The sequence below is a fragment of the Aotus nancymaae genome, unplaced genomic scaffold (genome assembly GCF_030222135.1).
Source record: "Aotus nancymaae isolate 86718 unplaced genomic scaffold, 86718_ANA_hifiasm-v0.15.2.pri h1tg000029l, whole genome shotgun sequence".
Taxonomy (NCBI): domain Eukaryota; kingdom Metazoa; phylum Chordata; class Mammalia; order Primates; family Aotidae; genus Aotus; species Aotus nancymaae.
Window position 1 is genome coordinate 58,696,705 of NW_026988442.1, and position 24,217 is coordinate 58,720,921.

The window sequence follows — 24,217 nt, forward strand, 5'->3', positions numbered from 1 at the left end:
ATTTACTGCCAGCGGTCAAAATGCTGGAAGTACATCCAAACACTCATCTGCAATTAAAATTACAAGCAAGTGGTCACTCTGTTCACCTCCTTTAGCAGAGAGGTGACCCTGCTCCCGACAACCACCTCCACCCAAGGGCCACAGAATAACTCCTCCTTCCTCTAACCCCCTTCCCTTGGCCTCAAACCTCACAAGAAAACCTGCCTTGCTCTGTCTCCCAATCGCCTTTTTTTCTCCCTCCCTTCCTTTTTTCTTTTCCTTCCTTCCTTCCTGCCTTCTTCCATGCCTTTCCGTCTTGCCAAATTCATTACTTTGTAAAAAACATTCTCAGATCACCCCCACTACACTAGAAATCCAACGCAGGCTAGACGGAGTCAAGCGCAGGCGGCGGGCGGGTGGTCTCGGCCAGTACCATCTGGCACCTGCGATTCATCGCCACTTTCCATCCGCCCAGAGGGCAGGGGGGCAGCAGGCAAAGGACACACAGAGCTGGCGTGTCCCAGTTCCTCTGAAACTTTCAGCTGACCGCACCCTCCCCCCCAAACTGTTTAATCATCCATCAAGCCAGAATAGTACTGTGACCTCTGCCTGGCCTTTGGAGTTTGCAAAAGAAGCAAGCAATAAAAAGGAAGGCCAGGTTCGCCCCTTTGCTTCCTCCACCGCCCAAGAGCAGCGCGCAGCGCGGCGGTGCGGCCGGAAGGGGCCGCTGTTCGCTCAGTGCAGCCGCCCCGCCGCTGCAGCCGCCGCGCCCGCACCTCCCACGGCGGGGCTGGCCCAGCCCCGCCAAGTTCCAACAGCCCCCAGTCGAGCAAGCGCCGGGAACAAGCACCGCCCGGGCTGGAGCGGACGGCGTTAGAAGAGCCCAGCATCTGCGCGCGTCGGAGAGGCTCCTGAGAAACTCCCACGGCCCAGGGACTTTCGAAAGCAGAGCGAGGAGCCCTCGCGCGCGCCAAGTCTGCGAGTGAGCGCTCAGCCCGGCACCTGTTCCTCCAGCGCCGCCGCCTTCTCACCCCTCGGACCCGCGGCGCCCGCGGTGCCCGCCCGCTTCTGAGATGAATCTGGCCCTGGGCAACCAGACCGACGTGGCGGGCCTGTTCCTGGCCAACAGCAGCGAGGCGCTGGAGCGCGCCATGCGCTGCTGCACCCAGGCGTCCGTGGTGACCGACGACGGCTTCGCCGAGGGAGGCCCGGACGAGCGCAGCCTGTACATCATGCGCGTGGTGCAGATCGCCGTCATGTGCGTGCTGTCGCTCACCGTGGTCTTCGGCATCTTCTTTCTCGGCTGCAATCTGCTCATCAAGTCCGAGGGCATGATCAACTTCCTGGTGAAGGACCGGAGACCGTCTAAGGAGGTGGAGGCGGTGGTCGTGGGGCCTTACTGACCCGCCCTCCGCCCCCGCGGCAACCGCTCCCACGCCTGCCCACTTTGCCAGCCCGGCTGTGCCCCTCACCATCAGAGACTGGGCGAAGCAAACCTGTCGGAGTCGATTATTTCTCTTGACTTCCGCCTTTCTGAGAGAAGCGACCGGTTTCTCCCTCGCCCTCTGAAAGTCCTCATGCCTGGCTGTCGGAGGACAGCGCCCAGACTTCTGGACTCAGCAGAAAGTGACAAGAAGAGGGTGATTAGGGCGCAGAACTTTGGAAGCTGCTAGTTGCTTGGAATGCGGGGAGACCGACGGGGCGAAGGCCCTTTTCCACCAGCAGGTGGGCCAAGCTCTGGGGGCAGGTGGAGAGGGTGGGCAGGGGAGAGACCAGTGGCACTGATCGCCTTGTGACCGGAAAAGTGACCTGTTAAAAACCACGCAGCAGACATGATGGGGTCGCACAAATCCGTGTCCGGATGCGCCCTCACTCTTCTCCAGCCCTGGAGGAGAGAGGCGATAAATACCTTTGATTGTAACGTGCCGTTTTAAAAGGTTTTGTGTTTGTTTGCTTGAATACAAATATTTGATGAGTCTTTTTCTGCCCCCCCTGGCCTGTTTGCCTGCCTGAGGGGTTAGAGTTTTGTCCTTGTGGGAGAAGGGTGGGGGGAGGGGGAGCCTGCGAATTTGAACGGGGTGCGTTGTTTCTTTTAGTGCATTTCCCACTGGGTCTTTTGAGAGGTGCTTGGCGTTCCTGCTGGCCCTGGGACAAAGACCCAGAATAGAACTCGTAGCTCGTGACTGCACGGTTTACGCCACAAAAGTGCTCTTGACATCCGTGACACCGTTTTGACTTTTTGTTTTTTTTCTTATTTAACATTTCCTTAATAAATGCAACATTTAAGCGTTTGGTTCCTGGCCTCCTGGTGGTCATTCTGCGCTCCCCAGCAGGGGGAACCGGGCGGCGGTGAGGAGCCTGGCTCTCGGCCAGGGCAATTCACCTTGGAGAGCTGCGATTCAACTTGTGGATCCCGTGGAGGGGCGAAGGTCTGGGCCAGACGGAGAGGCCCAGGGATGAGTGAGACAGACCCCAGCCTCAGGCACAGGAGCCGTCCTGGAAGCAGCATCCTTTGTTTTCTCTTATCGTTAATATTTTATACTTCATTTAGTCTCAGCTCTCAGGTAGGCTAGACGACAGGAGAGCCCCCGCGTGAAGATTGCACTTCCGTGCCAGGCTCCGGCGGGAACACAGGATTACACCGCTAATGAAAGGAAGAGACGGCTTGGCCAGCCTTTAGGGAGGGCGTCTCTACCCTAACTAACGTCAGCTAGGCGGCTCTGGGATGCTGCCCATGGTGGGAGAGAAATTATAAAATCCGAGGAAAAGTAGCTGCTAAGATACACAGTGACGTTAGTGATGTTAATACTCCCTGGGGTAAACCATTGTTACTAAAACATGAGATGCATTATTGTCGTTGCCCTATTACTTTTTCTAACAAAAAGACCAGATTAAAAGATTCAGCCTGCTCTTTGTAATTGAGTCTGCTCCAGACCTGGCAAAGGGCTCAAAGGAGTTAGCCGAGGTCCTGAATGTGGGAGATGAGTATTAACAACCGCAACTGGGAAGGGTGGTTGGAGTAGAGCTACCGATGGCCGTTGACACATTTAAGGCTCAGAAATTCAACAGTGTTACAAAGACTGAAAAATCGTACCTGTGAAAATAACCCAAAGGATGCAATAGCTCCGAGCATAAACTTGACAAAAGGTTTTGAGTAGTTTATTTTTATGCCTGGGATAGGATTCTAAATATTTTCGAGACTATAAAGAATCCACTAAGATGCTATAGCAATTAAAATTTCAAAGACTTCACAATGACAGCTATAAGAGTAACTAAAATCAAATAACAATAAAGTGTTCCATTTACGCGGGAAGAAGCACAACTGGTGTAAACACTGTTAATGACTCAAAGATTGGGATCAAAAGTTTTGAGTGCCTTTAATGTCATATCCACTATTAAGTGTCCATTTTACTCTCAAGTAAACCTTGCCAGAAATTACAATCTAGGATTTTTTTTTTTTTAATGCTAATGGGTATCAGGATTGAGAAAAAAGGATTTTGAAGTTTTGCTGGTTGTTCCTGTCTTTTATTAAAATGGTTTGCTTGTTTGTTGTTTTGGTATCTGGTCAGGGGGCAGGGTCAAGAGATAGTCAATAGGTAGTCAGCAGGAGTCTTGAAAGGCAGTTTACTTTTGCGAACTGATAGGACAAGAAATGGCAATGTCTTATTTTGTAGACAGTTTCTGTGGCACCGAGTAAATCTGCTGCCTCCATGTTTCAAAGGGAGAGACAAAGCAGAGCAAGGGATTCTCTGGGACAAAGCAGACGCTTAAAATTTAACTCAGGCTGTGGCTGCAACATCCTCTGAGGGTCCCTTCTTCTAGAAGATTTATTAGCTCACCAGTGAATTCAGTACTCTGGTAGAATTCGATTTGGGATTAAAAAAAACAAATCAGGTAGAGTGTAGGAATCTTGCATTGTAGTCTGCTGTGTACAGGCACGTGCTTTGAGTTTCAGACATGGGGACGCTGGAGGAGGGTTCAAACGTACAGATCAATTTTAAATTGTATAGAACACATGTTTTCATTTAAAACAAAAGTCCTGAAAGTTGAGAGAGGAGCCGTCCCAAGGTTGAAGACCTCTATCTTCTCTATCTTGTTTCTCTTCATATTTAGTCACACCTCTTTCCTCTTCCCTGAACCTCAAAAGCAAAATCTACAGTTTCTCTTTATCTCAATTATCTGTATTTATTCTCTTACCCCCAGAAATTGTGATCATGAAACAAACCAGAACCTGCAAAATGTAGGTAGAAAACATAGGCGAATGTAGTTTTGTAATCTATGATCTATGCACTATAGGGAAATGCACAGTCTGCAGTGCACATAGCCCTGGAGACTATTTCCTGCCAACAACCTTTCTCTCCAGCCCTTAGATCCATTTGTTACTTAGAGAGATGCCAAGTGTTTCTGGTTTTTATAGATGAGCCAATGTGTACAAGAAGCTTTTTACACTCTCTATTCCCCGATGGCCACAGAGCAACCACTTTCTGGGGCCATACCACTCCCTCTCTCACTCTGCCTTTGACTCTCTTTGTCCCTCATTCTAAAAACTGCTTTAAATGAAACATTTTAATTCTGCTCAGAATTTATGGACTGTCGGTCCTTTCCCACAGACATTCTCTAAGAAAAATAGGTTCTGAAAGCCACTCTCTGTGTTTCACCTAAGAAAATAATGTCAGCCTTAAAAGACCAGAAGTTTAGATAAATAACCAAACAGGCAGGTTCTACCATACCACACTGAAGTCTTGGTCAGTAATTAGTGGGAGGCCCTGAGAGAGAGAGAGAGAGAGAGAGAGAGAGAGAGAGATCTGTAAGAGCTTGCTTGATATGGCATGGCCCAGGGGGACTTATCTAATATTTCCTGAAGCCCTTCTGGAAATATAGCAAATGCAGGAAGAAGTTTCCATGAGACATAGCTGGTGGATTAATGGGATCTCAGGCCGGGCAGACAGCTAGTGATAGCTTAATTGGATGTCCTCTGTATAAGTAGCTTAACCAATTGTTGATAAGTGTTTTTTTTTTTTCTTAATATTGTTGATACTCATTTCCTTACTCTCTCTGAAAATGTAGCAAGAGCTTGAATGCTGGACACCTTGAGGGAACCAAACGCAGAGGTCATACTGCTCTGTCAAGTCTGAGAACACGCCAGCTCCTAGTAGATGGTCCATGATTTCTGATTTCCAAGCCATCCTGACTTTTCACTGGATCCAAGTCAATCCTGCTACTGTGTCTTCTTATGCTAACTCTGAATTAGGAAGGGAAAGACACACTGGGCTGAGATTTTAGAAATTCTGGTTTGGTCACTAAGCAGCTGAATGGCCTGATCCCTAAAATAAAGAAGACGGGTTCTAAAGAAACTTCCAATTCTATGATTCCATTAAATTAATTGATTTAACATTTTTTCTCTCTTAAGATGTTTCATCGATCTCTCTGTTATGTGTCTTAAAAATATATATTTTATCTTTCCAGTCTTGATCTTTTGTGTAGATGTTTTTCTCACAAAAGTCAAGTGGTCCTCCACTGGAGGTAAGTTATTTACAATAATCAAAGCAAAATTTCAGATACCTAGCCAAGCCAGAGTAGACAGTAGTTTTTAACCTGATAGACTACACATGATCTCTCCAGCTCCTTAAATTTCCAGATCTCTGTGCTCTCAAAGGATGAGGTCATGAATGTAAAGCCCATTGTACTGGCGAGTTAGCAATTCTTCTAGGAACACATTCACACTATAAGCATTTATAGAAACTACTAGGGTGTTTGAAGACTCATTAACAGCCACTTTTTCTCCCTAAAGCATTTTTCCTTTTGAGTTTCTGCAACAGCACACAGCAGCTGTTGCACATGCAGTTTAGAGCCTTCCTTAACACCAGCTCATTCTACTTGTCACTTTGGGGGTTACAATGACAGGAAAGGATTCCAGGGTTCAGTTTGTTCCCTCAAACTCAAACCTAGTTTGAAAGCCTGTTGAAGCAGCAAGTCTGCAGCAATCCTTCCAATAGGAATCAATAAATCTTTTTTCTACCTGTCAAATCCCATGTAGACCTGTGCATGATAGCTCAAATGGGATATGTTTGAAAAGCAGCTGCCTCAGTAGTAATTGTTTCCTAATGTTTGAATGTAAATGCTTAATGGTAAGTTGTTTCCATGGCCGATCTCACTTTGTTCTCTTTTCCTGATATTTTTGTGTTGTTTTAAATGTTTAAAAGACTTGAAAGTCTAGGATTAACTTTCAGAAAAATGAATTATATGAGAATTATATGATATTATTATCAGTCATATATCATTTATGGTTATGATAACATAGTTTGAATTTATAGGTATATATCTTATTTTTTATTATCTTTGTTATATTTGAGAAGCTTAAAACATTCCAGAGCTCCTATAAGGACTGTTGTAAGGATAACTACATGTATTTTTAAATAATCTTCAGTTACATTGCAAACAGTGGCTTGCTTCTGACCTAAATAGCGATATACACTAAATAAGAATAAACAAAGCTTATTTTAATTTATTTAACTATGTATATTTTGAAGGGATAATGGATAGTTTTCTTTTCTAAATATATTTAAGGGCATGCTTGCTGAAGCATTTTTGAGTGGGTAAATGCAGGCATAGAATGATCAATACTAAAAAGGTCAAGTCATCTGTGATAATACTGGAACAAATTCTGCCCCACCCCATTTTAAAACTGGTTTCCATTAGATAGTAATATTTTATGAACTCATAATTCAAAGAGTCATATGGTGTTTTTCAGGCACCCATGCATAGATTGTTCATTACTACTTATTACCGAAGAAAATGAGATGATTCCTTTCCATTTGAACCATAAAACACTGGCACACATATAAGGGAAGTTATATAATCTACCCACAAGAGTAAGATAAGAAATTGTTCTTATTATTTCTAGAATTCATATTAATACAAATATACACATATAATTATGCCATAGCCTACATGTTGGCATATTTTATTGCAGGAAGATAAGATTATAGTTTTTCTCATTTTTTAAATATTTGCTTTCTACCCTCACCAATTGCTGTCTCATTATACACTCCTTCCCACACCCACATCTAAAGATATAGTGCCCTGAAAGAGTCATTGATTTTTATCAGACCAAGACTCCAGATGTCTGATTGCTTTGGAAAAAGAATCCCTCTGGGATCCAGAGTGTCTCTTTTGCTTTATTTATTATCCTATAAATTGAGCAGGATCATGTAGTTCATCTTCTAAGTAGTATTGGTTAAGGCAGGTGCATGTGCACATATACTCAGTGTTTCCCTTACTGTACACCCATGAAACATGTTTATTCTACTATAGACTAAAAATGAGCATTGCACATTACACATTCCCCAATTCTATGTTTTATATTATTTATTTGTTTACAATAAAACAATGCATAGGAAACATTGCAAGTAAATTGTCTCAAAATGTTCAGTAAAGAAGATTTATATGAAGTGTCTAGAGTCTTAAAGTACATCTGTATCTTGAGATATATGCTTTAATCTTCATCTAAGAATTGTAAAGGAAAGGAAGCTAAAACCCTAAGAGACAGAAAGTCAACGATTATATATTGCATAGGCTTGAAAATCTTTAAAAGCTAAGTTAAGAGAAATGAGCTGGGACCCTAAATTTGAAGAAGGTAAATGAAAACAAAAAGAACCTATCAAGTAAAGTCTCTAGAAATTTACAGGCAGATTCTAAATTCTCAAAACAATGCTGAGGGGAAGGACTAAACATTGGGAGAACGTGGAAGGTTGTAAATTCCTTCTCTGTTTCTCTTTTCTTCTCTATGGAGTCTTGGAATGATTGCAAACATCCTGTCCGCTGGCTCAATTTTCTTATCTCTAAAGGAGAAAGAGGACTTGCCAGGCCTTCTTATCTTTATCATCAATAAATATTTATTATTTAGTATCTATTATAGTCATGATTCTGCACTAGGTACTAACTTAGACGGTGGAAGTCTGATGCAAAGAATCATGGAATTTAAAGGGACCTTCTGTGATAACAGCCTATCTTTTGCTTAATCTGTTTGCACGTGTCCTTGGGGATCTATCTGTGTGAGCCACATATTCTCCTGCCTTCTCCCCCTGAAAATGAAGTACTCTCTACCCTTCTCTATAATTAGCATGGGGCCTGAAATACTCAAACTATTTAATTTGACTTTTCCCCATGTCTTCAGGCAGCATACACAAAGCTTGCTCCACTTTACATATTCAAACTCAAGATGAACATGAATATGGAAGGCCTGAAGAAAGTGCTCCAAATGAATATCTTGAGGCTACTTATAATTTCTACGAATTCAGCACAGGAACAAGTGTTTTATTCATTTCTCCCACTGTGAATTTTCAATGACTGAATAATTAAGAAGATCAAGTGTAAAATTTCCTCCCCTGCATTCCATAGATGAGCTTTCTAAGAAAATGATACATTTTGCTTTTAAGTAACATTAATATCTCCTAATATCATCAAAGTTCAAGCTAGAATGGACTTCACTAATTAAGAATCTTTGGGTTCCAATCAACAAAAATCTAGTTGAAGCTAATTTTTAATTAAAAACAATTGATTGATTCATGTGACTTGTAAGTTCCAGGATACAGGTGCATCATGCATGAAAGAAGCTGATATCTGATGTCACTCAGACTCTTTCTCCATCTCTCAGATTCTCTCTCTCCACATGGTGAGAAAAGAAAAAACATGGATTCCCCTGGGCTCACACTCATATCTCATCAGCTTAATAACCCCAGCAGAAAGAGATTTTTTTTTCCCTGGGAGAACTCTGGCGAATAAACCACCGTGAAATCGGTGAGTGCAGGAAGAAAGGTGTACTCAGTCAATGGCCAGTGACACCCTTGGGATGAGAGGAGAGAGAACAAGGGGAAAGAGAGTTGGTTCTATTCAAACCAGTCTCCTCTATCTCCTGTGAGGATACAAGGCCATGCATCCTCACAGGAGAAGGGATTCTAGTATCAAAGGAAGCAAGAGGCCTGCTGGAGGACCTACAACAAGGGTCACCTCGCTCAATGGATCCAAAGCCTAGAGAGGGTAGGTATGTCATTTCCCATGGTCCCACACAGCTAGTCAAAGGTAGAACTGGTAATGGGATCTATGTCTCCTGACTCTTAATGTTTCTTTTAAAGCTACTTATTCTATCAACTATATTTCAGCAAGGATGAAAAAATAAAAAAGACTTTTATACTTTATTTCAAGGTTCTCTGCATTGAGCTGATGTAGCTCCAAGTGCCCTAGACAATAGCTCTGAATTTCTGGGGCAGGTATTGCCACCACCTTGTCTCTGGTCATTTGGATCAGTCATTTGACATCTCTCTTTGCTCATGAGAATAAAATCATCTGCCCTCCCTGGACCTAGCTAAATATAAAAATGGGTTTTATATGAAATAGTAAATTTTATTTTAAAAAGTTAAGCTCTGTGACTCTCCATGAGATGGATAAAATACTCAGCATTAGCCAAACTGATTTAAAAAATTTATTTTGATGAAGCCTCTCTCATGACCCATCTTGCTTGGAAATGCTGCCTTGTAAGCATATGAGATACTTTTATTACTTTTCTTGGAAGCCTTCCTAATTCTATTTCTAAGTTGCTCCTCATATAAACTCATCCTAACCCAGAGACTTGGCTTAGCTTCTCATGTGCGTAGAAATTGAACCGTCATTGTTTATTGCTTTGGGTTTCTAGCTGCTTTGCCTTCTCCACACTTCCGATGAGGACAATGACTTTTCTAACTGTGACTGTCTGCTTTGTAAGTATCATCGCCCCTCTCTGAGTCTTGCGCTAGTGGGCTTCTTCATTCTTATTAACAGGTTAGAGGACAGGGTTGCTGATGGTGTGGTTGAAAGAGAAAATTGCTCAACCATAAAGACTGGTGTTTAGGAGTTTGTTTCTCATTCAGCTCATCACCACAGGTAAAGTCATCTCTTCTACAAGTTTCCAGCTGTGAGACCTGAATCTGAGGCTGGAAGCACAGTGTTCTCTGTAAAGCATCTCTGTGTTTGCAACATACTTAATGACCTCTAAAGTATGCTTGTACACATATAAGAGAGCACGCTCATTTTTAAACAATATGTCCTCTTTTTCTTGGCATGATGGTCCTCCTGTATTTGGACAATTTCTTTTTCAGGAATAACTTTATAAAAACAACTTTCAATGGTTAATAACATAAGCCATTCTCCTCTAGACATGATTTACTCTGTGGATAATCCTTGATTGCTTTATACCCAACAGCTAATTATCCAGTTATTACTCAGTGATAGTTTTTCTATACCACTAATTTCCTCAGTCAGTGTTTGGTAGTCTTAAGATTGGATCACTGTGGCAAAGTTCATTTCACAGTGATTTATAACATTGTGTTCTTACTATGACACAGTGAATCGTGTGCTACCCTAGTCTATTTGAGGAGAGATCTCTAAGCCTACTTGAATTTTCTTTTTAAAAATGAAGTATTTAAGATTTTTGATATTTTCTCAATGAATGATTTATTTCAAAATGTTGTTAAAAATTCTCTAATATTTAGAATGTTTATCAATAAAAAATTTTAGAGATGCCAAAACAAAATACTCTGGTAAATATCAGATGTATCATTTAAACAATAACAATATATAAAGAACCAAATTATAATACTTAAAACTTGAAAATTGATAATTGATTTCAAAGGAGAATGTGATAAAAGATTCCTTTAGATTTTCTGTAAACATTTACTTCCAAATTAAAGTAAATTCATGTCTATATTTTATATGAGATTGTATGACTCAATAATATGGTACAGAGACTAAATTTGGCTGAATTCTTTGCATTTGGTCAATGTATTTTAATTCTCCAAAATCATACTTCCATTCTACAAAGCAAACAAAGACTTCACTGACTATTGAGATAAAAAGGCATTCAAAGAACGAACCTTAGAAATTTAATGTTGGGTTCCATTTCATGCTTAATGTGCTGTATAGAGAAGGAAAATGTTAAGTGTTCCATGATTCAGTGATTTTTGAGATTATAGTTTCAATTTATGATTTCATGGTTTAGAAAGAGTGCTTAGACACTGAAAGAGTGCAATGAGACACGTTTTACGACCACCAAGGGCATTGTCTTCTTAGAGTCTAGGTTACCCGGCATGTAACAGTCATTTAATAAAGATTGAGTGAAGTTACAGAGTCTTAATTCTCCTGTGTTTCATTGAAATTATATGCCAGAATATTGGACTATTCTATAAACACTTCTGACTTTCTTCTATCCTATGTTTTCAACTAATAAATGAAAAGTTTTTATTTTAAGATCCTATTTCCACACTGACTCCAAAGCACATAATCACCATATTACATGGTCTCTTTTCTGATTCTCCTTTCACTGTTTTCTCCTAATTGGATTGTATTGTTGACATGGCTAATTTTCAAATTCTGTTCACGGAAAATTGGTCTGCATCAAATAAATTCTTGTTGATTCATGTCATCATCATCCATTTATATAGGTGATTGCAGTCACTGCTAGTATTAATCATATTTGGTATATTATGGGTGTTAGTTCGAAGTTTTCAAAGTGATGTAACTCTAGAAGTTATATCATCCCATTCCCATGAAAGAGAAAATTGAGGGAATGAAGGGCTAGAAATTTTTCCAAGGTCATACAGGTAAAATATTCTTATGCTAAGATGTCAATCTAGATCTGAGAATATTACAAACCATCAGCATAACTCTTTGCTATTGTACTAATTCTTTTGGTGAAGCATAGACAGTAAGGACAGTTTAAGCTTTCTCACACACATGGTGCTTTGTCATTAACAACTTGGATCCACCCGTACAGCTTTGGGTAATGATTTCACATAGAGGAGATGCAAAGTGATTTATCATTTTGGTGGATCTAGAGTTTGCTAGTAGCAAATGGCTCTAGGAGATAGGGATGTACATTTTAGGAGGCAATTTAAAATGAGCCTCAACTTGTCCAATTATATAGCCCTTTACTCAGAAATGTATACAGGTTAAAAATTTATATTTTTTTCTTTGGGCCCTGTAATTATAAAGGTCTCTAATTTTCACTTGTATCATGTTACTCAAATCGTTTTCATTAAACTCTACCAATAATATAATTTTGACTAAAATATTTTATTCTAATATGTTGGAGCTTATTTCATGATATCAATGAATATACCTCAAAGTTAAAAGATTTTTTTGTGAACTAGCTGTGCTTGTGAAGTTATAATAATTTTTTATTGATTACTTATATATTTACTCCATTCTGAGCAGTTTCCATGTAGAAATGCATTCCCATATGGATCTCATTCATGGGAATGTGGTAGTCTCTATTCCCATTGCTAAGGAAATTGGAGTGCAGAGCGATAATATGTTAATTGGCTACATTTGGATACAAAAAGATTCTGAGAGACCTGAGTATTGGTCTGATTTTAATATGCTAAAACTTAACCCAGAAAAATACAAGTTCCTGTATTTGAGTCTAAAACAACTGTCCAAGTACAGAATGGGAAAAATCTGTCATCAATAGACCATATGTATAAAAGATGCAGAACTTTTGCTGAAGAAGCAGCTCTAGAAAAGTCAATGGAATTTTGAGGCTGCCAAAAACAGTGAACTTAATCTGCACTGAGGGAAGCACTGAATCTCATAAGAGGAGCAAGAGTCAAGCTCCCCTCTGCTTTTGGATTATTACAGTCTTATAATGGGTTCTGAACCTAATACTGCATTTTAAAAAACTTGTAAACAAACTCAGATATATTCAAAAGAAAGCAACTATACTAGCAAAGATTTCAACACTACGTTAGATGAAAAACGATCAAGAATTGGCAGTATTTACCACAGAGGAAAACAACGAATAGGGCCTCAGGATACTAGGATAGCTGTCCACCAATATCTGAGGAACTGACATAATCGGGGGGATTACATTTATTTAGTAAGAACCCAAGTAGTAGAACTGGCAAGAGTGAGTAGAAGCAGCTATAAACAGAGGATTAAAGTCTTGACAAGCAAGATCTTTCTAACAGTTGGAGCTTTACAAGTATGAAATGAACTGCTTTGGGAGAGAATAAATTCTCTGATACTGGATGACCATGCAGAAGAGATATTGCAACAGAGATACAAGAATTAGATGGATGGTTAAACTGGATCTTTGCAGTGCCTTTCAATCCTGTGGTTTTTTTTTTTTCTCCTAGGCATTTTTTTTTTTTTTTTGAACAAGAAAGAATGGGCACCTGGCAGGTGGCTCTGCTGTCTGACCCAAGCAAACAGTAGCCTGCTGAGGGTCTTTGGCCAAAGCTCTCCCTGATTTAGAAGATTTTGGCCGTTATTGAAGTAGCAAGACCTGTAGACTTTCTCACTCACGTGCAACTTTTTCCTCACATCTCCTCCATTGTGCAAAAACCATCTTTTATTACTTTTGCAATAAATATCATAAATTTCTGGTCTCACTTCAAAATAGTCCATTTTTAACTGGTTTGCCCAGAGTTACACTCAATATGGCTTTGAGATTATTTAACTGAAGCAGGTGCAGACATAGCCTCTCAACTTTCTACAAGTTCAAAGACTAGTCCTTACATTAAGCTCCCTACCTCTAAAGGAAAATTAAACTGGCTCAGAGGCACCTATTTATCCAAAACAAAAGGATCCCTGAGGTACAGACTCATGGATTTAACAGGATTTTGTTTCCTTACTATATGAGTAAAAAGTGTTAATGGATAAATCATTCTTTCTAATCCGGCACAAGATGTAGTCTCAGCCACACTAGATAATCAAATGAAAGAAACATTTTATTGTTACTTGGGAAGAAAACTTAATACTTTTATGTCACAAGGCTTGAGAACAAACACAGACTCCAAGTCTGTAATTTTAGCATTCTATTTCAGAATCTGTACAGAACTGTAACGAACACAGACCATGCTCTGAAAGGTATGAGGTTTTTGGTGGTGTGCTCTTGAAATTCCAAAATATCTTCCAACAATACTGTAGTTGCATACTATATCATACCTCCAAAGAAAAATAGTCAGAAAATAAATCTCCAACAAGAGTAATGTTTCAGACTAGATGGTAGAGGCATTCTTAGTAGACAGACACAGCCATGTGGAGACATGAAGACCACCTTTTTGAATGCTGATTGATCCTGTTCAACAAATTGGAAAGAGAGGCGGTAATAAACTTCACCACCGTGGAGGAGACCACTTATTAATTTTGAAGCAAAATCAGTACTGTTAGAATTCATACTACTGTGTGGCCTGTCTCTGATCCCTGGCATAAGAGCTGTAGATATGCATCTTACAGTACGTAAATATCTACTTTTGGTATAGTTTATAATATTCTCCAAACATAACCTGCTTTTTATTTTCTTTTATTTCAATAAAGACAATGTACACACTTGCATTGGTTAAATATCTTCTTAATGAGATATTTTACATTTAGTAATAAAACAGGACCATGGAATCATAAGACCTGAGTTGTCTGTTTCTAGGTGATATCACCCTTAAACATAACTTACCAAAAATTTTCTGACCTAATTTTAGAACATGGTGTGACCTTACAGTCCTGTATTCCAAAGTCACTGCAATCAGCATTGTCATATTGGTATCTTGCTTAAATATTGCTCACGATAATACGGTTTTATGTCCTGTCCTCAGAGTGGCCTCTATTTTGAAATTCTGCCAAGAACAACACTGTGAGTGCTAGAGTTTGATTAAACATAGCCCGGAAGAATGTCTTTGAAAGGATACATCTCACCCAGTTTCCATTTATAAAACACAAGTAGCATATGCTTTGCAATGACAATAAATCATCTTCAGACTTAGACTTAAAAATAACAGATGATATGGTCTTAAACTCTGATCAGAGAGAGAAATGCTTCCTAGAAGGAATCTTGTGGTTCATCCATGTCATACATCCTCTGGGCACTTGGAGGCACAGTGCTGGGGTGGGAGAGGATCCCAAACATGTAGCTAACATACAAAATGGGTGCTCACGACTTTCTCAGCTCGGCTATATCTTCAGCCCTGAGGCCTCAACCTACAGGATCATATTTGTCCAGTTTCTGAGTCAATTTTGACTGAAGTAGAGAGTATAATAGTAGCTTCCAGGTGACCAGCTAGTGGGATCTGATTGATCTTAAGGTATTGGTGTGCTTAAAGTGATGGCCTGGACAGTCTTTTATCCAGAGAACCACAGCTTTTCCACCTGAAGTCCACTTGTTTGTCTAGTTTACTCGTATGTCCTGGCTTCTACTGCACCTTGGGCTAACCCTGATACTGCCAAAACTTTCCTTTTCCAGGAAACTGGAATTCATTTGGATATACCTCTAATTATTGCTTGAGAGAGTCTATTAATTGTGAAACCACCACCTCCCCTCATAAAGCATCGCTTTGGAACTATTACTGTTTGCCTCAACTATTACAGTGCATGCTCTCGGGTATTTTGAGCAGCCAGAATTAAGTTCAAGTTAACCATACCTATGTGGATCCAGGGATAAGGATGGCCACTGATTCCCCTCATCTGTAGCCATGATTAAGGTTGAGTTAGCTTCCCAATACTGTTTATGTTTTCCGTTAGTCAACTGTATATTTCTGCTTCTTCCTGTACTCACAAATCTAATTAGATTCTAGGCAATGAACAAAGTGTTCAGAGAGAGGCTACATGTTCAATTAGAGACTAAAGGGGTGATTTAAGATGCTATTTTTGTCCTGAATTTGAGAAAAACACTGAATATGGCCACTCCTTTAATACACACTTGGATTTGGGGTGGGTCAGCTAATAGAAGCTCTTCAAAACATTATTACGGGTATCATTACATTTTTCTTCACTATTCAATTCTCCCACAATTCTGCAGGGCAAGGTTGAATTACTTTTTAAATTATTTATGATTCTGTACTCTCTGGTTCACTCATCTTTCCCTTTACCTGGATTAAATAAAGAGTTGATTTTATGTGGAAGAGATTCCTAGAAGTGAAGAGGGTGAGGCTATAAATTACATTTTTAGAGAAATGTCTTTCCTTAGGATAAGAGTAAAAAGATAATCTTCTGTGTACAAATGTTTCATTAAATCTTATGTGAGGCAGGGTAGTGAATCATAAGATCTCTGCAAAATATTTCCAGAATCTATGAAAAGATACAGTTACTGTTTATATGCCAGTGATTAGAAGTTATGGTTTTATGCAACAATATTCTGGCTTAGCCTCTTTATGAGTCAGGACCATAGGAGATTCTCCATCACTTTCGTATTTATAGACAAATATGCCAACCTTCCTATTTTCTTATTGCAAGACAACTCTTTTGAACAGTGACAAAATTTCAATTCCTTTGGGAGTGGAGGCTGCAGTTTGGCTTGACAAGTCTAATTTAGATTTCATTTCCTTTGATTCTAAGCAATAGTGAAGGTGAGTGTGAAATGACTTTGCTTCCTGATACCAGTTGCATGATTTATTTCAGTGATTGATTAAAAGATCACATGGTTTTGCTAAGCATTGCAAGGCTGCATCAATCTTCAAGAGAGATGAAACTGCCATTGATTTTGCCTTGCTGTCCTAGAAAGAAAATTCTGAAAGACTGCATCCAGCCATTAACAAGCATATGCAGAGCTAATAGTTGCTTCAGTTGCTGAGAAATGGGAATATGAAAAGAAGAGGTCCAACTAAAATTTGACAATATTCTCTTTTTATTTAAAAAAACGCTTTCATCTATTTTATTTGATAAAATAATTATAAATTTAAATACAGAAAATATGAATGATTGCTGTAATTAACAAAAGAGATATATTAGAAATGTGTAACCTTCAAAAAATAATTTAAGATTTAATTTGTACCTACTATTTGTATGTATGGAGGAAAATGTCAATTTTTATTTTCTTTGCTATTTTTAATTACTGAAGTACATGCTGCTGTTAAAAATAAAGTTCACCATAACATACAAGCTTCTAGGGAAAAAAAAAGTGAAAATCTCTACCTATTCCATAAAAGGTCCCTATAGGATGTGCAACAGTAAAATTTGGTATTTAGAGAAAGTGAAAGGAGAAAAAGATCCAGGTGGTGGCAGATACACATTTTACTCTACAAACTCAAAATATACAAATACTGTAATTTTATTTTTCTATAACTTACAGTAGGCGCTCTCATAGTATCTGAGCAGTTCCTTCCCTCCATCTCACCCACCTTCTTCCTCAGAGTTGAGTCTACAGTTGGGAGCTCACAAAATGCCAAGGCTTAGGGAGGAGCACACATGGTATCTTGTTCTTGTTCTTATCTTTCCATTGTGGCATCTACTGAGGTGATTCTTGTATAATTTGTCTGGATTGTGGATTTGTAGAGGTCCCTCCCTGTGGAGCCTCTGCAGGTCAGATGACTCCCAGTATTCAGTTCATGCCATTCTTGGATGGATAAGATGTATTATGATCTTCCCTTGGAAGTACAGGAATCCTTACACCACTACAGCACCATCCTGGGTATCCTAACTTTTGAAATTAACTCAGACTCATCTGCCTTGACCTGATGTACAACCAATTCTTCTTTGGAGAGGGGCCCCAGTCCTCACATCTTTTAGATACTCAAAACCATCTTCTGTCTGACATTACTCTACCCTGGGCTTAGTCTGGCTTTGACCCAGGATGGCTAAAGGAAGGGATTCTAGTACCTTTCTTGCTTACCCAATTCTATCGAAATCTTACTGCTCACTCTTTAACTCTTCTTTTCTTTTCTCTCTGTGGGGAAAGTGGTCAGAGTAGCATCTTCTAACTTTCATGTGTTTTCCCAAATTTTTTCTCCATCTCTTGAGTTCTTTCCATTTTTTCCTGCATGTTAAACTTCTGAAATTCAAAACTCTAAAAACTGACTACTGTTTCCCCCTTTTCTCTCTACTTTGTCAAACCTTTGGTGAGACATGAAGGAAAAGAGACAAGCTGATTAAAGGAAGGATTAAGGTGAATAATAAAATACAATGAAGGATATACAATTGATAAATCAAAAATATTAATGCAAATTATGAAGTAAATATTATTAAATATTGCAAAAAACTACAGAAAAGTGTATATACCACAACTCTGCCATGTAAACAGTAAACTTTTTGTTTCTTTCTACTTTTAACCAAAAAAAGTCACTTTAAATTTATAGATAGAATTCTGTAACTTACTCTGTTTCCTTTAAACAGAATATTATGGACATCATTCAAGTGTAATTCATAAAAGTCAGTCCCAAATTTAAAAGCAGCTTCCTAAAATGATGTATCCATGTCTGAAATCAAACCAGTAGTCAGCAGTATTCTTGTGCCAATTTTGTACAGCCATGACCACTCTGATTAATGCATTCTATTTAGTCAGCACCAGGGGTGCACTGTTGTTTATTTTTGTTATTGTTTACTATTTTTACTATCACCCTGGTGTGTATCTTAACTTATTAACCATATGGATACCCAGGTTGTTTCTAATTTATTGCTCTTTAAATAACCCTACTGAACATCTTTGTATATATAACTCATAACTTAATAATATCACTTCTTAGGTATAAATCCAATTTTAGGTATAGAGAAATTCTTTCACAGGTAAATAAGAAGATCAGAGTAAAGATGGGCTTCCTCAGTCTTGTCTGTAATCACAAACAACTAAAAACTATCTAAAGGTCTAATAGTAGGTAAATAGACTGAATAAACTGAATGAATTATATAGCAGATAAAATGAGTGAATGAGGTCTCTATACATTTATTAGTATGAGTTGATTCTGAAAACATAATATCCAGGAAAAAAGCAAACTGAATTTTGTTACATACCATATAGGTGACTAAAAATACAATTATACTATATGGTTTTTCATGCTATAAATAACTATTAAGAGTACTGAAATAAGTACTTCAAATACATTCAATTTATGATACAGGGTATTGTTCCTTGGAGGAAAGTTAGAAGAAATTCAACTTCATCTAAAGTAACTTATCATAAAAAGATCCACTACCCATCTGACAAAGGGCTAATATCCAGAGTCTACCAGTAACTAAAACAGATTTACAAGAAAAAAAAAAAAAAAAAAACAAGCTCATTCAAGAGTGGGTGAAGGATATGAACAGACATTTTTCAAAAGAAGAAATATATGAGGCCAACAAACATATGAAAAAACGCTCATCATCACTGGTCATTAGAGAAATGCAAATCAAAACTACATTGAGATACCATCTCATGCCAGTTAGAATGGTGATTATTAAAAAATCTGGAGACAACAGATGCTGGAGAGGATGTGGAGAAATAGGAACACTTTTACACTGTTGGTGGGAGTGCAAATTAGTTCAACCATTATGGAAGACAGTGTGGCGATTCCTCAAGGACCTAGAAACAGAAAGTCCATTTGATCCAGCAATCCCATTACTGGGTATATATCCAAAGGATTATAAATCGTTCTATTATAAGGACCCATGCACACAAATGTTCATTGCGGCACTGTTTACAATAGCAAAGACCTGGAACCAACCCAAACGCCCATCAATGATAGACTGGACAAGGTAAATGTGACACATATACACGATGGAATACTATGCAGCCATAAAAAATGATGAGTTCGTGTCCTTTGCAGGGACATGGATGAACCTGGAAAGCATCATTCTCAGCAAACTGACACAAGAACAGAAAATCAAACACCGAATGTTCTCACTCATAGGCAGGTGTTGAACAATGAGAACACATGAACACAGAGAGGGGAGCATCACACACTGGGGTCTGTGGGGGGGGAATAGGGGAAGGACAGTGGGGGGTGGGGAGTTGGGGAGGGATAACATGGGGAGAAATGCCAGATATAGGTGATGAGGAGGAAGGCAGCAAACCACACTGCTATGTGTGTACCTATGCAACCATCTTACATGTTCTTCACATGTACCCCAAAACCTAAAATGCAATAAAAAAAAAAGTTGAAAGGCCGGCATAATGAACATGCATATACTTAGTACCTAGATTCAAACAGTTGTTAGCTTTTTGCTATATTTGCTGTGTGTGTGTGTGTGTGTGTGTAAAAAAAAAGATCCAAAGAAATATAACAAAAAGAAACATTAGTCCAATTATAGGCATATTTTATCTTATATGTATCTTACCTAAATGCATTTATATTAATTTAAAAACCTTCAAATACCACAAATTTTCTTTTGAGTACTACTTTGTTGCATTTAGTATAATTTGCTGATATCTTTCATACAGTTGTTTTGTGATTTTATTTTTAACTTAAGATTCATTGGAAAAATTAATATATACAGTTTTCTAGTGATTAAACTTCCATTATGCTCTTATTAATTTGTTTTGTTTCCTTCCACATAATGTGGCTTTAATGGTATCTAGTTTTAGCAAGTCGATGAAATTTTATTTGACCCAAATATATGAAAACTTCTATAAATACTATGAGGGCATTATTAGACAATATGAGGTCTCTGTTGTCTTTAGTGTTGTGTGAGTATGTATTTCATATGTATATTTGTGTTCCTATACATTTGTTGGTGTTCATAGATAGTTCTGAGAGTTCTAAAGTTTCATAGGATTTGGTTATTTCAGTTTCACTTTGTATTTCCATCAGATTTTGCCTTGTTAATATTGTTCCCATGTTACTCAGTACATATAGGTTTATAATGTGAAAGATACGCTGGGATTATCTATTCCTTGTTTGTTTTTGTTTATTTCATTGTTGTTGTTGAGAGGTGGTTTTGCTGTGTTGTCCAGGGTTTGAACCCCTGGGTTCAATGGATCCTCTCTCAGCTTCTTGAGTAACTGGGACTATAGGCACGCACTACTGTGCCTGGCAGCTTGTTTTATAATCAATATAAACTATTCCTTTTATTTTCTAATAGTCTTCTCTTGGGTTTCATTCCATATGACTTTCATGTTTCTATCTTTAATTTCTGTTGGCATTTGTCTATTATGTTATCTTTCCTTTTTTTCTTTTCAACATATTTTATGTTTTGCCATACTGTTTTTTTTAAGCTTCCAAAGTCAGGGCCGTATAAAATTGGGGAAAAAAAGGAGAGTGACATTAAATTGCCAAAGTCATTTCTCTCACACTTTATCCGTGAATTTCCTAATGATTTTTATGAAACCTCACATGAATTAGTATTTATTTAGTACCAAATCTAAACTAGCAGCATTTTACTTGTTGCACAAGAAACAAGCATTGGAGGGAGGGAGACAGTGGAGAAGGTGAATCAGCAAAAGTGCCCAGTTTGACCCTAGATTTTAAGAGTCATATATCCTAGAAACAGAAAGAACAAGTAAAGGTTAAAAAAATTATAATTTTTGTGATATTCAAAGAAGGAAGACAATGCTCACTGAAATTGTTGGAGCAAACTTCACAGATCTTTTTTAAATAGTTTCTGAATGAAAGGAAGACCATTTTAGATTTGCACAGGGGGAATAACATAAAAAAATCATTTACTCATTCATTCATTTCAAGAAACATTAAATAACTACTTTTTCCAAGAATTGACATAGGTTTTGGGAATACAACAATGTACAAAAATGGCTCCACAACATGATACTTAGAATCTGTCCTCAGATTATATTACCCAAGTATATGTAAAACTAAGTTCTGAGTCTAAGGAGTGAAGTGTTACATCATCAGCATTGGGGGAAATCTAGCTGGGAACGCTGGGAGAGGCTTTCCCCAAATATAAATATCAAAGTGAGGGAAGAAGAGAGTGGGTAGTGACCATGCAAGAGAAGTAGGAGGGTGTTTATTAGACATAAAAAGTGATGTGTGTGAAGACCCAATGGCAGGGGGATCTTGGCTTGTTCTACCTCTCTTTGAAGCTAGAATGAAAAGAGAAATGGGTTTTGTGGTACGCAAAATCATGAGAGGTCCTCAGATGTCAGTTGAGGTAGGCATTTTAGATCTTGTTAAATATTTTGATCTCTGTATTTAAAATGACAAAAATAAAACCACTACTGAATTTTTTTAAGCAAGGATTTGAGAGTAGAATAAAGGTGATTGGCTTTTTGGTTTGATCAATTATTTGTGTGGAAATGATCTTCCTGGTTCTCCCTCCATGGAGAATGAAGTCAGTGGATCAAGAAAGGCCATAGAGTTAAGAACTACAGCAGAAGTGCAAGTTAGAGCTTATAGTAGTTGTGTCTAGAATGGTAACCATTGAAACAGAAAGAGCCATTTGTAATTGAACAATGTTTAGGAGGTAAAATCAGTAGGGCTTTAAGATGGATTGTATATGGGATGAGGTAAGAGATGAGTCTGTCAAGGAATGACTCCAAGGTTTCTGGCCTCATCAACAGGCTGGGGAGGGTATGGAACATGAGCTGATTGTGGGGTTTGTTCTGAACATGACTAGAGTCATTGACAATGGAGTGTACATGCAGGAATGGCAATGATAACAACTTAGAAACAACTGAAAATACCTAACGGAGAGTAACGCAATAAAGATGAAAGTTAAAAGGGTTAGGAGAGAAAAAAAGAGGAGAATTAAAATTCAGGCAGTGATGTTAGAATCACACACAACTTGGTTGAAATCCCCATGCTTCTACTTACTCAGTGATTTTTTTTAAAAAGTACATAATTACCTCTCAGAGTCTTGGTTTTCTCATTTTAATAATATGAAATGGTATCTACTCATAGGGTTTTTATGACAGTTAAATGAACTAATATGGATGAAGTGTCTAGTTCAATAAGTGCTTAGTAACATTTTTATTTTTAAAAGTCAGGGGAGAGAGAAGCGAAGTTCCATTTTCAGTTTGATCTGTAACCTTATATATTGCTCATATAATAGTCTCCATTTCCCATATTTGAGAAAATAAAGGAGATCAGATGATATATCTCTAGTTAAATACTATTATTAGTTATATCTGTTCTCTAAGTACTAGTCCGGCAGGTAGGCAGACATTTTCCTAGCAATACAACAGTAACTTACACATTTTCAGACAGATTTAAAAAGTATGGACCTACTTTATGAAAGTTGTCAAAATTACCTCCACATAAAACACAAGTGAATTGCTTACTTTTTCTGACAATACAGTTACATCAAAATACATAGAGCTCAGAAGGCATGAAATCTTCAGGCTGAGAACAATGGGTACCAAGGAAATAGCCAGCCACCTGACTACTCTGTGTCAAAGGACTCAAGAAAATCAGCACTTGCCCAAAGAGAAGAGGAAGGCCTGAATATACAGAAATAGCCATTTTAAGTCTTGACTTTTAGAAAATCAGGTGCTGTGACAGCACCAGATCTGTTCTAAGCCCTCTGGTTCCTGTTGGATACCTTACAACTGGTCCTCTGCATTCACTTACATTATCTCCCTGGACCCTGCTTTCATTCACATGTGTAATCCAGACCTTTCTTTTACTAACAGTCATAGTTAACAACCCAGGCTCTGGGGTGAGATAGCCTAGGTTCAAATCCTGGTTCCGGTATTTACTATCTAACCATGGCAAGTTACCTAGCCTCTCTAAACTTTAGATTTTTCATCTGCAAAATAGGAATGTTAGTAATACTTAATTTACAAGTTGTTATGAGTATTATAAACATGTAAAGTCCACAGAACAGTATATAGTAACAGATTAGTGCTCATGGCTATGTACTGAGGAAGTAAGTAGGTACTTTTTCTAGGTGTTTTTCTGAACGTTTCAATACATACAAATGGATATCTTAGGGATCCAACTGTTCTCAGGAAGCCACTCCAAGTAAACATTACTCCCACCCTTGAGCTCTCCTTAACCAGGCTTTATCAATGTTCAGCCATCTATTAGCACAGCCAGACTTCAGCATTTCCAATTCATGTTTTTTTCTTTGGAGGATAGATCAAATCTAGATTCTATAAAAGCCTAGAAAGGGCCCATTTTGGGAGATTCTAGAAAAGGGACCAGCATTTTGATGCAATTTCAGTATCTCTGAGATGGTAGTACTTATAGTGATGGGGGCAGATAAATTCTAGGCAGAAAAGGGCTGGTCTCTTGAGAAACCTCACCCTCAAGCCAAAAAGCCTGAAACCACGGCCCAAAGTGAGAACATACATCCCTGTTTTCTGGCTTGAATGTTGCCTTTTCCTAAACCACCCATGGCCCCACCCTGCTCCGTCATGTGCCTATAAAAACCCCTGACTCAGCTGGTAGATGGGACTATGGCTGGGCATTGGAGAGAAGTGGCTTGACTTCAGAAGGACAGCTTGATGGTGTAACTTCGGAGAAGAATTCAGCTGAAGATGACCGGACTTCAGGGGATGGGTACCTTCCTGCTCTGTCCCCTTCTCAGTTTCCCTTCCTGCTGAGAGCCACTTTCTTTGGCAATAAAATGC

General features: G+C 38.7%; 1 protein-coding gene across 1 annotated transcript; it reads left to right on the plus strand.

Moving 5' to 3' along the window:
- Positions 1-820: 820 nt before the first annotated feature.
- On the plus strand, positions 821-2,270 carry RPRM (reprimo, TP53 dependent G2 arrest mediator homolog). The gene has a single exon (XM_012457046.3). It carries the CDS (start codon positions 1,053-1,055, stop codon positions 1,380-1,382), a length of 330 nt encoding a protein of 109 aa, XP_012312469.1. The 5' UTR covers positions 821-1,052; the 3' UTR covers positions 1,383-2,270.
- Positions 2,271-24,217: the final 21,947 nt, after the last annotated feature.